The sequence below is a fragment of the Thermobia domestica genome, chromosome 1 (assembly GCF_964235325.1).
Source record: "Thermobia domestica chromosome 1, izTheDome1.hap1.1, whole genome shotgun sequence".
Lineage (NCBI taxonomy): Eukaryota > Metazoa > Arthropoda > Insecta > Zygentoma > Lepismatidae > Thermobia > Thermobia domestica.
Window position 1 is genome coordinate 91,730,314 of NC_137454.1, and position 15,962 is coordinate 91,746,275.

Sequence of the window (15,962 nt, forward strand, 5' to 3'; positions counted from 1 at the left end):
CTTTTAATCAGTATATCGAAACATATATATTAACTGTGTTAATAACCTTATCCTAACTTATTTTTCTTAGGAGTACTGTCTTACATGGTCCTCAAGTATCTCCTGTGTTTGATCCAATATTGTAAAAATATTACCAAAATATTAGTTACTTTCATTTATAAATTCGTTTGTTAATACAAATAATACAAAATTTAATAATATAGATTCATAATTTTAAATTTGTTATTATGTCCCACATTTGTTTCTTCGTATACGTCTCAATGAGTAAAATAGTATCAACTATGTGGTCATTTAGTATTAGCTGTGGAAATTTAGTTTTTTTTTCTAAACACTATATGATTTAAATACTTTGCCAACATAAATGAAAGAAATGTACAGTGTTTCACAAAGGCAAGACATACATTTATTTTTCGCATTAGATAACTTTATCTCAAAGCATAAAATAATGTATGAAAAGCAAAAGACAGAAAGTTGGAGTTTTATTATGAAGATTTGTACACTAACTTTTTGTATGTAAAAGAAATTTAATAAAAGTAGAACAAAATTATATTGAATAGATGAGAAATTTAAAATTAGTTTTATCTATTTGCACCTTGCTGAGTTACAGTTTAAATATTATGTCAAATTTAACATAATATATTTAAATAGAATATTTTTTTAACTATAAATTGGAACATATTTGACATTTTTTTACAGACTGATAAACAGCAAATTTTGAACAGTTAGTTATAAAAGAAAAACTTCTTCTAATAATTTTCCAGGAGGTAATGTACCTAAAATGGAAGCCACATTTCCTCGCTGAACTGCTATGCTGATACGTTGTATCAGAAAAGTAGTAGCCCGCTTGTCACCAGTAAGGTGTGTTATACGTTGGCCTACTTCTTTGATGAAATTGAGCCCTTCGAGACCCCAAATGCCGCTCGATTCGCTTCGAGACCCAAATAGATGAGATGTATCGCACATCATTGTAGTCAACATTGAATTCCCTATTGACTGTATGTGCTTTTGACAGGGGGACTCGGGTTCGACTCCCAATTTGAGCTCATCTAATACTGTGAGTCCGCGTTTTACATGCTCTCGCTACTTGAAAAGGACATTGAACTCAAAAATAACCAGAAAACCAGTCAAAATTCTTGGAAGGTAATGACAGATATATATATATATATCGAGGTCTAGATATACACACAGATGTAGTCAGTAGTGCTAGGACGATAATTCTTGCTCTGAAATTCACAATTTTGCTTCTGAATACATAAGGTACAAGAATAAATGTATATGATTGAAGCTTAAGAGTGAAGCGTGACAAGTAACGTATGGTCTTTAAACCCTAGTGGCAGCAAGTTACAGTACTTGAATGAATCTGCAGGGAAAAGCAATCCCTGATTTCCTGCACCTGAATATTAATTACCGCATACACATTCCATTGTTTTAAGTATTATGCTACGGAGAATCTTTCCTTTTTACAGCTTTCGTTTCTTTAAACCAATAATAAATGGGAGAATAATATGCAAAACAACCATTGTAATGCAATATATATATGTACTAATACACGATAACACACTGAGCAAGGATATGTGATGATATGTAAAAAAAAAAAACACTATCCCGTAACAGTTTCAACACAATAACTGTGTCTTCATCAGACTTCCACTCCTTCTCCAGTAAGAGAGGGAGTGGAATTCTGATGAAGACACAGTTATTGAGTTGAAACTGTTACGTTATAGTGTTTTTTTTTTTTTTTACATATCATCACATAGCCTTGCTCAGTGTGTTATCGTGTATTAGTACAAAATGGAAACAAGGCTTTATATTTATATAAAGGGTGCGGCATAAATAGTTATTAGACTATGTAAAATGAACATAGAAAACGTAAAACGATAGATAACGTGCTCATTGTTGTTTTGTTTTGTAAAGGTTCAGAGCATTGTGTATGCATGTAGGTTTGTACGACTGTTCGGTGCGCATGTGCAGTATTGGAAGAATTACGTAAGCCTTCCGTCAGCAGCGTTGCCAACGTATGTGTAATTACACAAAATGTGTGCAATTTTACCCTGTGTGTACATTTTGTGTGTAATGCCAATCTGTGTGCATTTTGTGTGCACTTTGGTCAATTCAAAATTTCTATCATTGATGACTTTTGCGAAGTTCCTTTCATTCAAATATTCATTATTTCCAATTTTTTTTCTGAAAATTGTTTTTCCGAAACTACGAGTGCCAACACCTGATTCCAGGGCGGAGCAATAAAACTTATGTTGCTTCCTTGGTACCTCACTTCTCGTTTTTCAGAAGCGGGTGTCACGATCGTTAGCCCACATCCCCAAGCAAAGCTGCTTTGTTCAAGGCAAGCAATATGGATGAATATTGACCCTCGATGTTGACCAAAACATGAAGTGCGGGGGATAAGAAGTCATTTTTGTCTTCTCACCACTAATCAGGCAAATGCCATTTTCCAAACAGATGAACGACGTGAATGAGCGGGATGGGAAATCTTTGATTGAACGAAGAACAAAAATTGGAAAAAGGGAAGTTAAATCAAAAATTCAACACTCTTTCTCTGACAATGGGCGGGAAGAATGTGACGGTTTTGCTATAATAATAATAATAATAATAATAATAATAATAATAATAATAATAATAATAATAATAATAATAATAATATAATACTGGGTGGACCAAAAGCAGGTAGGGTACAGTAAGAACAAGTAATAAAGAAACTAAGTCTACCTGATGGATAGCAATAAGAAATGATATAAAAAGCAATGAGTTGATCAGTACGGGACTGTATACCTAATTTTGGACCACCATGTATAATAGTAAATCAAACGCTGAATCTTTGAACAATGGCTGGTAGATGTACGTATAGGTATGTACATCATCAGACATAATATACATATACATACGTAGTTATGTATTATGCAATTTTGTGTGCAGCTTCTTCCAGTTTGTGTGTAAAATTGTGCAATTTGGACGGAAGGTGTGTCTAATTTCGCATACCGTGTCTGGCAACACTGTCCGTCAGTAGCCAGACCATCGCGCTTTCGCAGTGGAGTATTTCTTCAAGAACAAAGACTCTGCAACAATTACGTAGCGTAAGTTTCTTAGTCTTAAATGCTTGCAAACAAGTGCACATCGCCTTTTGTGGAATTCATCACTGTAACGATCCATAATTGGCGATCACGATAGACGAAGAAGTACAATATAAATCATTCCCACAATAGACCATCACTAATAAATCATTCTGCGTTTTGGTCAGTACTCAACTATTGTCTTGGTCGTTTTTGATTGTTGTAGCAGATTTAATTCCCATGAGAAGTGAACATGTGATAAAGAAAACCTTCCCGATTATTATGTATCCACGTATCCATGTATCCACCTTTACATCCTGATCCACGTGCTTTATATAACCGCACATCTCCATATCCTGATCCTTTTGGGCATTATTAAATTATGTGGCAATTATGAGTGCATCATTTTGATCTTAAAATTGTATGGGATCGCCAAATGACAGTGGTTTGGCGTGTGCCTAATTCGTCATAGTATGCAATAAAACTTTCCTTCACTTGCATAGTATTTCTTAGGAGGTCATCAGAACATTATGTTGTTAGTTAGCGGGGGAATCAATTTTCAGTGTTGTTTCACCGGCACGAAATCGCACAAACGAATGGCGTGTGGTTCATTCACAACTCCTGGTCCAAATAAACTGTTAATGTTTTTCGCGGTTATGTGTGCAGAAAGTTCGAGTTTGATATTGTAAAGGAAAATTAGTCGCAGTTGTGGATTTTCCATGTATTTTCACACGACTCTGTTCAACTCAACACTGCCTTATGACTGACACTTTACAGTAGTTGTGTAGCTTCATAGTGCGAAATCGCTTCATCAACTAAACGCATTATAGAAAGAGCGTCCCACCCAATGAAATATTAGACACAACTATCGTGGTGGCCAGTTATTAACTAGATAAAGAGTTAAACATTTTATACTCAAATTCGTTGGGGCAAGCCAATTTTCGGTAATTTATTCGAGTGGGCAGTAATATTACTTATATAATCAGGTTTATCATACTATCTTTTGCTAAGGAGGTTCTTATTTTTGAAAAAGTAAGAAACGAGACTTATCTCTGAATAAAGGTTTGGGACAAAAAATTAGTATCCATCGTATGGTCCTCGATATGAAAGTCCCTATAATATTACATAACAAGTGAGCATTTTGTGCATGTATCAATAATTAAGAGTCTAAGGGACGTTTCGATTTAGGTCTGAAAAACTTGATGCTAAAAGGGATATGAGATTTTTGGCACATGTTAAACCCACGACATGGTAGCAATATTACCAATTCAATTTTTTCATCCATAGAAATTATTTTTCTTGCTTTATACTTTAAAATTTATGTGGAAACTGTGGGGTGAAAATATATTCGTTAAACACCAAACAATAATAATTGTAAGAAATCAGTATCCATTAACGATAGGATTAGGATGGTGAAACGTTGGCCAGCTTTTCTTTGAAATCATTAATTTCTAGTAAGATTTTTTGTTTGGATATAAACTCAGTAAATGTTCTTCCATAGAGACGAGGTGAGAGGATGCAATTAAAGACAAAATGAAATTCTTTTATCTACTAACGGTTGACGTTATTTTTAACATAACCAGATAAGCTACAACAAGGATATTATTTCCTATAAATTTATCACGCCATCAGATCTTGGGCTAGAAAAGAAGGATCAATGTAGATGTCTTCATTTAGATCAAATAACGTTTTTACCCTAATACTTATCTTTGGCTTTGAAATAACGAAAACATATAAGGGAAATAAATCTTTAAAGAAGGGTAAGACTTCCAGTGATAAAATTACCATAAGATAACAGCTTCTAAATGTATGAAATACTGGTAAAATATACTTTCAAAATTATATTGATCAAATATCTTACATAGTTTACGTTAAAAGTTTGAACTGGAGTTATTGTTCTTACAATGATTCATCCTATTTTGTTTTTCAGAAAAGCCTGGTTCTTGCCCATCTCCTGGAGGAGGCGGAGCATGTGCAGAATTTTGTTCCTCAGATAACAGTTGCCCTGGTTCTCAGAAGTGCTGTAGTAATGGGTGTGGTCATGACTGCATGAACCCTGAATGATCTAAAGGTTAGATAAGTATACAGAAACAAACTTTCATTTTACTCACTGGATTGTTATCCAATATAAGTAGTGAAGATTTATTTTTTCGGTTGGTTCTGACCGCGGCTATTACAAAAATTGCAACTGGCAATAGATTTTCAGTAATCAGATTACATTTACAGCAAACGAACCAGTAGCTGAAGATCGAAGGGCTTTACAGCTTTTGAAATTAGGTCACTAGTCACTAATAATACATATATATTTTAAAATTTTACCACATTGTAGAAACTTTTCCCTAATTTCTTGAGTGATCTACTTATGCATTAATTCGACAGAAGCATTTGTTTTCCTCGTACTTTGTTTTTCTTTCAGTGTCAATAGAAGATTTATAATTTTCCTGGCATTCTTAATGCACTTCTCAATTTCTTTTATGCAATTCCGTTACCTCAGGTAACTCCCATCCTTTTCTGACAAGTCATTGGCTTATATATTCATAATATGCATCCTACGAAGCTGTAAAAGAAGACGAATGAGTATCTCTTATGACCAAAAGAGATAAACTTACCGTCGCATATATACTTGCTTGTTGAAGATCATTATATACATCATTCATAATAATCATTGAAGTCCATTTGATGAAACTTGTCCTTTCTGACAGTTGCTTTCCTCTGTTGTTTCCTTCCTGCCACAACAACAATCAGGCAAGAGGAACTGTTTCTATGGCAACAGCACGTTCAGCCAATTATAGTGGCTCATTTCTCTCGCTCTCCAATAGTAAACGTTCCACCCTTTCCGCACGTTGCCAATTTGAATATAAACAAATGAACATTGTTTTAGTCGAATTTCAACTTGAGTAGTGAACCTGCTGGTTATAGAGAGCATTCCTTTTAGTTCTCTTTTGTGTTATTTGATTTTTTAAAGCTGAGATTTACTTACAGTGAATACTCTCGTGTTTCAATACCCGACGCAAAGCTGGCAATACAGCATTGAGCAACACGTGCGAGCAGCAAGCTATCAGGAAGGATAAGTAGTGTCAATTGCGATGTAATTTAGCACATATGCAATCATTGACTATGCAATATTGTAAAAGTTAAACTAAAGTGACCAGATTCTAACAAGTGAAAAGTAGGACACAAATATAATATTATTTGATAGTTTGCTGTGTCGGAAATACGCATGTTCTTATTTCATTTAACGCTAGCCATAAGTTAATTATACGTTTTTCTTTTTAAAAAGTATTGAACAAAATTCAACAAATTGAAAAAAATTCATTACAACTCCAAATGCTTTGATGAATGACGAAGTGATTTACTTTTACGAACGTACAGTGAACCTTCGTGTAGGGCTAAAGACTCTTTCTAAAAATCGATTTTCGGAGCGTGGGATTATTGTAAAGAATGAGGAAAATTTTAAACCGATACGAGGGAACTTACTTAACTTGACTAACATCAACTGCCGTAAGATGAAAAAGAAACCTTTCGTGCCTTATCGATATCTCAACAAGTACTTCTCATTGTCAATAAAAACAATGTATTGCAGATCAATGGTTGAATGATTGTTTTCCTTCTTTAATCTTTTGAGAAAGTGTTAAAAAACACAACGGTTCATCATTCAAGGAAACAGTGCCTGTAATTCAAAATGTTTTGAATAAATAATGAAACATTAAAATATTGCAAAGAAGTTAACTATATATGTGATAAAATACATGTTTCAGAATCCTAAGGTACTCACAAAGCAATTTTTATAGAGAGAGTATGGCTACGGTCATATAATTTGAAGTACTCTCTAACTGCCTCTATAAAAATTGTTGCAGAAGTATCTCAGGATTCTGAAAGATGGATATTTGGAGTACATAAGAGTTCCTAAGTGAAGTCTTGACCCGACTACGGTAGGTCCCATACATTTGGAGTTATGGGCCTTTAAAGTTCATTTTTTTCATGTTTTCGGCAGCCTATAACTCCGAAAGGAAGCATTTGTGCACCCAGGATGGTCTATACTTTTTGTTTATCTTGGTGTCAGAAATCACCTCCCAAACGTTGTCCGTGTTGTTTTGAAATACCCTGTATAAATTCTATAAGTTAAGTGAAGAAAATTACTCTGAAACATGGAGTCTATGGAAAGAAACTAACATGTTCAAATTGATAACAATCAGTAGCAGCTAATTTTAGGTAAACAGGATTAACAGGGAAAACAACTATAAATAGACGAAGAATATCACGCATATTTTGTAGGAGCAAGATATGATAAATTTTAGTAGTATTGTGACCAATGTTAGCTAGTCGGTAAGGATTATACTGTACCTATACAATACAAGAATATCATTGTTCTAATTCAATGAGTCATGCGGTGTTGTCACATTACCATACTTTTACCGGACCCTACCGAAGAAACAAGGGCCCGCAGGTTAAATATCATTATTATGTTTTTGTTCTACCTAACACTGAGTGCTTGCACGAATTTTAGAATAACACACACACACACACACATATATCGGGTCCGGGTGTTCTAATAATGACGCCCACGGACTACAAAGTACAATTCTAAATGTCAAAATAAAGCAAATATATATAGGTCTATATAATCGTATACCTATTGGGACCTCCTCTAGAGACGTGAATTGCACTATGTGAGAGCGTCGCAGATAATGATCTATAGAGAAGATCTACCAAAACATCATATAGCCTAGTCACATCGATTCTTTTCAGATGGCTGTTAAAGTTGATAGACGTTGACACTGGCACCACTTATTAGTGTAACAATCGATGTAACTGGTTGATAGATTCGTAGAACAATCCTAATAATTCCAAATTAATCTACGACGTTGCCTCGTATGAAAGTTTGATTCCCCATAGCGGCTGAAGGACGATCCGGAGGGTATAACATTATATAACATTTTCGCTTTGCTTTGGTTTGAAGAATAGTGCCCTGTTGTCCGTTAGCGCCATTATTAGAACACCCGATATATATATATATATAGGCCTATATATCCTATTCAAATATTATATTAGATAAATACTGAACTATTGTTTTTGTGAATAAGGTTTATTTCAGTTGTTGGAACATAAATGTATAAGTTTAGAATGTGCATACATACGAAAGTACACAATATTTCTGTGATTGTAACTGAATTTATGAAAAATATTTTGCAGGTAAACTGAAATCCAAGATGATGGTAACTGGAAATTGAGAAGCCAATTCAATGACATAAGATACGGAAATAATACAACTTATAGATAATGTTGTTTTACTTATTTTAGTTTAACCTCTTCAACCGAATGCCTCTAATGCGTACCATCATTGTAAACAAATAAAAATATGCGAATATTAATTTCAGAGATATTTTTTGCTAAACAATCAATAACATATTATTGTTAAATCTTATCAAGTGTCAACAAACCCTACATATTATGTTCAAAGTGTTGACATAATATTGTTTGTTGATCTCGAAAGGGCTTTTGATGTAGCGAAAACGAAATTTTGATAGTAATGTTGATGAAATTTCTGATAGAAAGATCAAACAATCACTATTATCAACAAACCCTTACGATCGAGAAAACGAGCTGCGCGGTCACTATAGCCAAGCGGAGTGACATTTGTTCGTTTCTTTCGGCGGTAGGAGCGTAAGGCGTAACACTATAACGACTCACCAAAGGTAGTCGTCAACCTGGTTCGGCTAATGATATAAGTAAATCTTGAGTGGTAGTAATTGTTTACACATAAAAATATCTTCAATAATTATATACTATTATTCTCACCTTTTCTATCGAAATTACAAGTCGATGATCGGTATTAAATGGTTTATTAGTTGATACTCTTTTAACGTATTTTCACTCAAACTGTCTTGCAAACATACATGTTGATTAAGTATCCATAAACAACTACATAGCAACGAACTATACAATAATGCATATTTCTTTACATATATTAAAAACATTCTTCTTTTGTTATTTTAAATTAACATTATATCAAGTATATTGCTTGCGTATGAGCACTTTCTGCCCAAGGTACAGGTAATTATTAAACGATACAAAGTATCTCGTTGTATAAAAATGTACCATGATTATTTTACTCACTGAATGTCTGATTGGGCAAATTAGGAAGGATCTGTAAAAATGTAGAATAACATAATAATGAATAAATCAATCACTTTACAAATTACGATATTTAAATATATAGGATCTATGAAAACTACACCGAAAAAGTTTGGAAAATAATTTCCACCACCTAAATAAGACAAAAAATATGGATCAGGAAAATGAAATGAAATCTATCAGTTTAAATCTGCCATGATTATTGCCTTTATGCTAAGGAAGACGATGACTAAAGCAAGTGAATAATGATGGAACAATTAGTGAAATGAGAAAGTGCCAGGAAAAGAAATCACCCCGGGAAAAATGTTGTTCACTGCAAATTTACTTGACCGAGATCGAACTAGGGACTCTACGAACCAGAGGTAAGCTCAAGTATATACCAAAATGAATGTATATACAAATACTACCTTGTTACTAGTACCTGTGACAGATTGGGGACTTCTCTTTACGGATAAAATGATTAGCGAAATTGTTCTTAGGACAAATGACAAAATACGATCACTACCAGCATCTGCAAAAAAGTTTTCATAGTGCGGAGAAACAGATACCATTGAGATCCGAGCGCTGATAGGACTTTGTAATTTGTGAGGTGTTTTTAAGTCACACATTGAAGACATTTCTGGCTTATATGCAACTGATGGTACTGGAAGACCCATACTTAGAGCCGTTATGACGATGAAGCGCGTACATTTTTAATTTATTAGTGCTTTAGAAAAGTTTTGAGTCTCAAATATAAGTATATAGTAAAAAAAGTGTGAAACGTGGAGATTTTTTTTTCTTAGAGATATTTCAGAACATTTTACAAGACAAATTTAATGTAATGTTGATTATTAAGACAATGTAGCAATTTCAAAGTGATACTATAAGTTTTATTGAAATGCATCATAGGTAATAACAATTGCAATTATCATAGGCAGCCATTTTGAATTTGCTATTACCCATAAAACCTGAGTAAATATTTTGTAATTTTTGTGAGTTTATATGAAGAATAGAAGTCCAATATTACTAACAGATCTGTTTTTATAGTGTTCTCCTAATTTACGTACTATTTATTAATAACAAATGGTGGCGGGTCCCCAGAACCTAAGTTTGTCTTAAGTGTAATTTTTATAGGTACACTTAAGGGTTAACCCTCCATTCGAGCCGGAAGTATTAGAAATTAACTATTACCAGTTCAAATATTGATCGTTACAGAAAAATGGTAACAGATAGCTACAAGCGATATTTTGGAATCGACTCAGCTTCTCAAGGTATCTTCATTTACATTTCTCTATTAGAACATTGAAATGTATTAGTTGTTCATTCAAATGGAAGTTGTAGAAATGTATTACTATTTTCGTCTTCGATATTGCTTATTATATAGCAAAACGGAGTAGGAAGAGGTAATGAGTTGCGCCCTGGAATCTATTCAGTGACCAAAGAATAGTTTCCTTTCCTCCGTTAACACTTTATTCCAAACAGAAGAGTAGAGACTAACACTTTGCGATTTTAACATAGATCCCCATAGAAAAAGTACGGTAAAATATAGAGACAAGCAGTTTCTTGGAAACCATTCAGCGCCAAAAGAAAGAAAAAATATTTTCACTAAAACCGTACATGTTGGATATTTATTACGGTATTATTTTTAATTTCAATATTGATTTCCATTGCGCAAAAACTATAAGAGAAAACAACAGGTGGATTTTGGACTCTATAGAGCACCTCAAGAACAGGTTATATATAGAGCATCTCATCAGACACTATTTATTCAAGACCAAAGTGATATAAATAACCATTTTCGGCTTTTATGTTGATTGCTATAGAACGAAAACAGTAATAGATAGCGACAATCATTTTTGGAGATGAAAATTGATCCACCATCCCAAGAAACTATACAATTTTAATATACCGTATATATCTCTGCTGAAACCGGAAATGGTAAAATTTTACTACTACTTCCGGTTTCACTATGGATTTTCATAGAGCACGAACAGTAAGAAAAAAACAGTTTCTGCAATCGATTTAGTGTCCGAAGAATATATTCCATCTCCGACTGTATTCTTCTAGTGCAACCGGAAGTTGTACAGTCAGCGACAAAAGTTATTTCCGTTTGATAAAATATATTTTGGGAATAAGGGTGGAACGTACACTGTTTCACCGAGTTTCAAGGCTCGATGGAAAGTACAGAAAATTACATTATTTTATATTTACTGAAAACTGTACTCAAATTGTCCTTCCGTTTGGAAGTTATTCACGAAAATAATTTCATTTAACGGAAAGAAGTTTTGTCGCTTACTGTACAAGTCTACTACCACTTCGAGCTTTGAATATAAATTTTGATATAACCAAAATGGCCAGTTAAAGTAAGAACTGGCGCTTTTATATGGTTTCAACGTCCCACGAAGAGTTCTGTATGTGATACAACCTGGATGTTATAGATCTACTACCTGTAGATAGTCTTAGTTTTAGTATTTAGTTCCCATAGTTTAGAAGTCTATTGTAGTTTCAGAATGCTATGAAACTAATTTGTTTTGTCGTCACGAATCAATTGCATAACACTTTAATGTAATGGAAAAGCAGACAAAGAAATAAAAGGTCTGAAAGCTTTAAATGAAAGGTGAATGTCGAAACGATACAAGGTTAATGCTGATTTTATCATAGTTTCTTTCCGCTGAATGACAAAATACCATACCACGCAAAATGCCGCACTATATACGTCGAATATACTTCCAAAATCAAAGATGTGCAGAATACTGAATTGTTACAAAACTTCACCGTAAGGCAATATTGCTTACACTGCAGCTTAAAAGAACTCTATATACCACTTACACGAAGATAAATTTTTAATTTGGAACGTTTACTTTTATAGTTACAATAACTGATTTTAAACTATTTCAAGACTAAACTCAGGATTTATTTTGGTCGAAGTATCCATGTGTTTGCTTCTGAAATCTCGTCTTTGGAGGAAAGATTATTTTCATTACTTGTAGCCGCACAATTCTTGGGATGTACCTTATTGCAAGAGGTAAAATATCTTCACTTTCCTTTCTACTTTGTTCTCTTTTCAGGGTAGAATGTAAGAACTTTATTTTTTCTTCAGATAGGTGTTATACTTATTATTATAACATTACTATCGTAACAGAGTCTGTGCTTTAAAATCGATTTAGTTCCTTTTTGAAACAACATTTCTTTTAAATAGCCTGGTATTCACAACGACTGTAAATGCCCTCTGAAGTCTGTATTATAAAATTGAAAGTCCTTATATATGTGACTCTTTTGCTCTTGAACTACCTGATGGATCTCAATCAGATTTTCAACATGAATCAGGTTTGGGCCTTGAGGTAGAACTTGGAGAAGGGTTATATATATATATATATATATATATATATATATATATATATATATATATATATATATATATATATATATATATATATAAATCAATAAAACTTAATAAGTCTTAAACTACCTGAACTATTTCGATCAAACTTTCAACATTGATGACATTCGGACCTGGGATGGAGTTTATTATATCACTTTGACGGTGCAACTTATGGAAGTAAAAGAGAAAAACATTTAAAAATTATCGAAGATGGCCGATATTGGTGTCAAATCTATGGTTTTTGGGTCACAGAAGAATAGTGACACTTCCGATACTGTTTAAATCCTAATTCAGCCCCACAACTTGTGGGAGTGGATATATATATATATATATATATATATATATATATATATATATATATATATATATATATATATATGTATAGTGGTGCATCGCTTAAAAAATTTTGGAGGTATCTTGGCCCACCCCTTCAGTTTTAGAAATTGTTCAATTTAAGCATTTGCTATCATAGTACAGGAAATCAATATATATTACAATAAATTTGGGTGGTCCACCTCGTTCCCTTTTATGGGTAAAAAATTAATAAAACACAAATTTCTGAGGTTATTGATCCCCTTTGATGAGGTTTTATTACCTTATATTTTGGATATCGTCCAATTTAAGCATTTAATATAGTACTATAGGACCCTAATATGTATCATCATAAAATTGAGTGGTTCATTTCGTTTCCTTTCATGGGTAAAAAATTGCCAAAAGTCAAATTTCGGAGGTTATTGACCCATTTTATTCCTTTTGGATGAGGTCTTATTACCTTATGTGATTATGTGGGCATGTACAGGGGTTTATTCTATTTCTTAAGATATAGATACATCGACGCTTCCATCTTAAAATTTGGCAGAGGTACAATGCCCCACCCTTAAATTTTACAAATTGTCCAATTTAAAAATTTCATATAATAATATAGGACTCTAATATGTATCACTGGCTATTAACTTCGGTGATCCATTTCTTTCCCTTTCGCTTTTACAGTTAAAAAAAATGCCAAAACTCAGTACGACCATGTGTTCGTTTGTTGATCTAATTTATTACTTTTTATAAAGTTTATTACCTTATATGATTATATGGACGTGTACAGAGCAGAGGTCTATGTTCTTTCTTAAGATATAGGTACATTCAAGTCCAAAATTATTGTCGCATGTCTATAAATATGTTGTTGTAGGAATGTAATTTCATAACGAATTCGCCCGGTATTTCTTGTAATGTTAGTGTGTACATAATCGGCAGAAACATCCATGTGGAAAATTGCAGGTCAAAAGAGCTGTAAATACGAACAATAAAACGAAAATAGTACTTTCTTGTCCTTTAGCAACGTTTTGTTTTATTCACTCTAATTTTCATATTTATAATTCTTTTCCTATGAAATTTACCACAAATATACATTTCCCGATTATACACATAATATCAGCATTGAAAGTACCCTGCAAAATCAATATCAAATTATATTCTTACAAGAAGATAATCATTTTGGACATGAGTGTACATTGAAAATTTAAGAGGGATACGTTGGCTCACCCCTTAAAATTTTGGAAATTATCCAATTTGGTACAATAATATAGGACCCCAATAAATAACATTATAAAACTCGCTCCGTTTCATGGGTAAAACATTGTCAAAAATGTAAATTTTGGAAGTGATTAACCCCCTATCATAAGGATTTAACGTTATATGAGTGTGCACAGGGGTCATTTCCTTTATAGTACATGTTCCCTGTTTAAATTTTGTTGTGGTTCATAGGACCATTTCTTTAATTTGAGAATTACCAAATAAAATTCGGTAAATTTTCTCTACGACCCACTGTAGATTTTGGTGTCTATCTTGTTCCCTCTTATTGCCAAATATTTAAATTTCGAAGATTAATGACCTATTTTATCTTCTTTGATATGGCTTGATTATTGAATGAGTACATTTTTATTACTTTTCGTAACACATAGGTATATTTTTGCAATCCTAAGTTTCGGGAGGGGTACATTTCTTATTGTCAAATCAATAATTGGTAATTGTTCGTAGAATATGAATATAAAAATTGGGTGATTCAGTTTATCTCATTCTTCGGGTAAATCATTGTCAAATATTAGTATGGTCACATGGTCAGTAATTGTCCTATGATGTGCTTTTATTATCTTATGGGAGTCCATGACACTGGTACATTGATACGTTCCTCTTAAACTTTGGGAGAATCACTTTGCTTAAATTTCAGAATTCTAAAAAAAAATTACGTCATTGGTCTTGATTATTCCACCTATGGACCAAAATATAAACGTAAGCAATACCTTGTACCACGTAATTGACCTTGATGTATGAATATGTGAGGTGTACAGAGATTCACTTCCTTTTCAAAATATCAAATAATACACTTCTAGACAACAGTTGGTTCTGCTAATTTCTTTCTAAGGTAAACAATTGACGGAGGTTATTGACCTAATTGAGGGCTAACTACAACATATAATTATATGGTTCATTCTAAGACTTAGGTATATCGAGAGAAGTAGGTAGTACCATTCTTTAAATTTGGGAATTGTAATAAACAAAATTTTAGTATGAGGCGCGAGGTTTGAATGTTCAATACTTGATTAATATGAAACAATACTTTGAACTTTAGTCATAGTTCATAGTCCAAGACCATTGGTGGTGGTTGATTATTTTTTACCTTGAACTTTTGAAATCTGATAGGTAAACTTATTGAATTTTAGAGATGTAGTTATTAATCATAGTCTAAAGGCAATATGATATTTGATATGCTACAACACTTTGAAATTTAGTCAAAACTCACTGTCTAAGGTGATGTAATCTGATTGGCTAATCACTGGCAAAGTTATTGTTGATGCAATTTGATTGGTTGATCACTATCTTTAATGCTATTTGGTTGGTTGATAAGTTTCCAATCTTTCTGATTGGCTGATCACTATTTTTATGCAATCTGATTGGTTGGTGATTTTCAAATCTTTGCTGCATTCAGTTTGTTTTGTTTAACATTTATCGATTACGGTTTAAAAATCTTGGTTTGAACATTTTCGTTCAACATTTTGCACTTACTGATAAATATGATCAAAACCGTTTATTTGTTAATCGAATAGTTAAAAACCGGATAGAGTTTGATGGCTAACCGTGAAACGTAAAGTTTTGAAGTTTGAATTTTTTTAAAAAAATTGTTTGTATTTTTTTTCAATTGTTTGTGTGAAAATTTTTTGTTTGAATTATTTTGTTTCAAAATTTTGTTTGAAATTTTTCGATTGCATTTTTTTAAAAATTTTTGTTTCAAATTTTTTGTTCCAAAATCTTGTTTGAAATTTTTTCTTTTGTAAGTTTTAAAAAAGTTTTTGTTTGAAAATTTTTCGTTTGAAATATTTGTTTGAAAATTTTTGTTTCAATTTTTTTTTTAA

General features: G+C 32.7%; 1 protein-coding gene across 2 annotated transcripts in view; it reads left to right on the forward strand.

Annotated features, from left to right (window-relative positions):
- LOC145666285 (WAP four-disulfide core domain protein 18-like) overlaps nt 1-15,962 on the forward strand; it is a 151,446-nt gene that overhangs the window by 74,829 nt on the left and 60,655 nt on the right. Inside the window, exons 3-4 of one of the 2 annotated variants that reach the window (XM_081733352.1) lie at nt 4,996-5,136; nt 8,259-8,442. In XM_081733352.1, the coding sequence (XP_081589478.1) occupies nt 4,996-5,129 (134 nt within the window). In that variant the 3' untranslated portion in view covers nt 5,130-5,136; nt 8,259-8,442. Of the gene's footprint in view, nt 1-4,995; nt 5,137-8,258; nt 8,443-15,962 lie in introns of those variants that run through there. The other variant, XM_081733363.1, reaches the window with a different exon arrangement.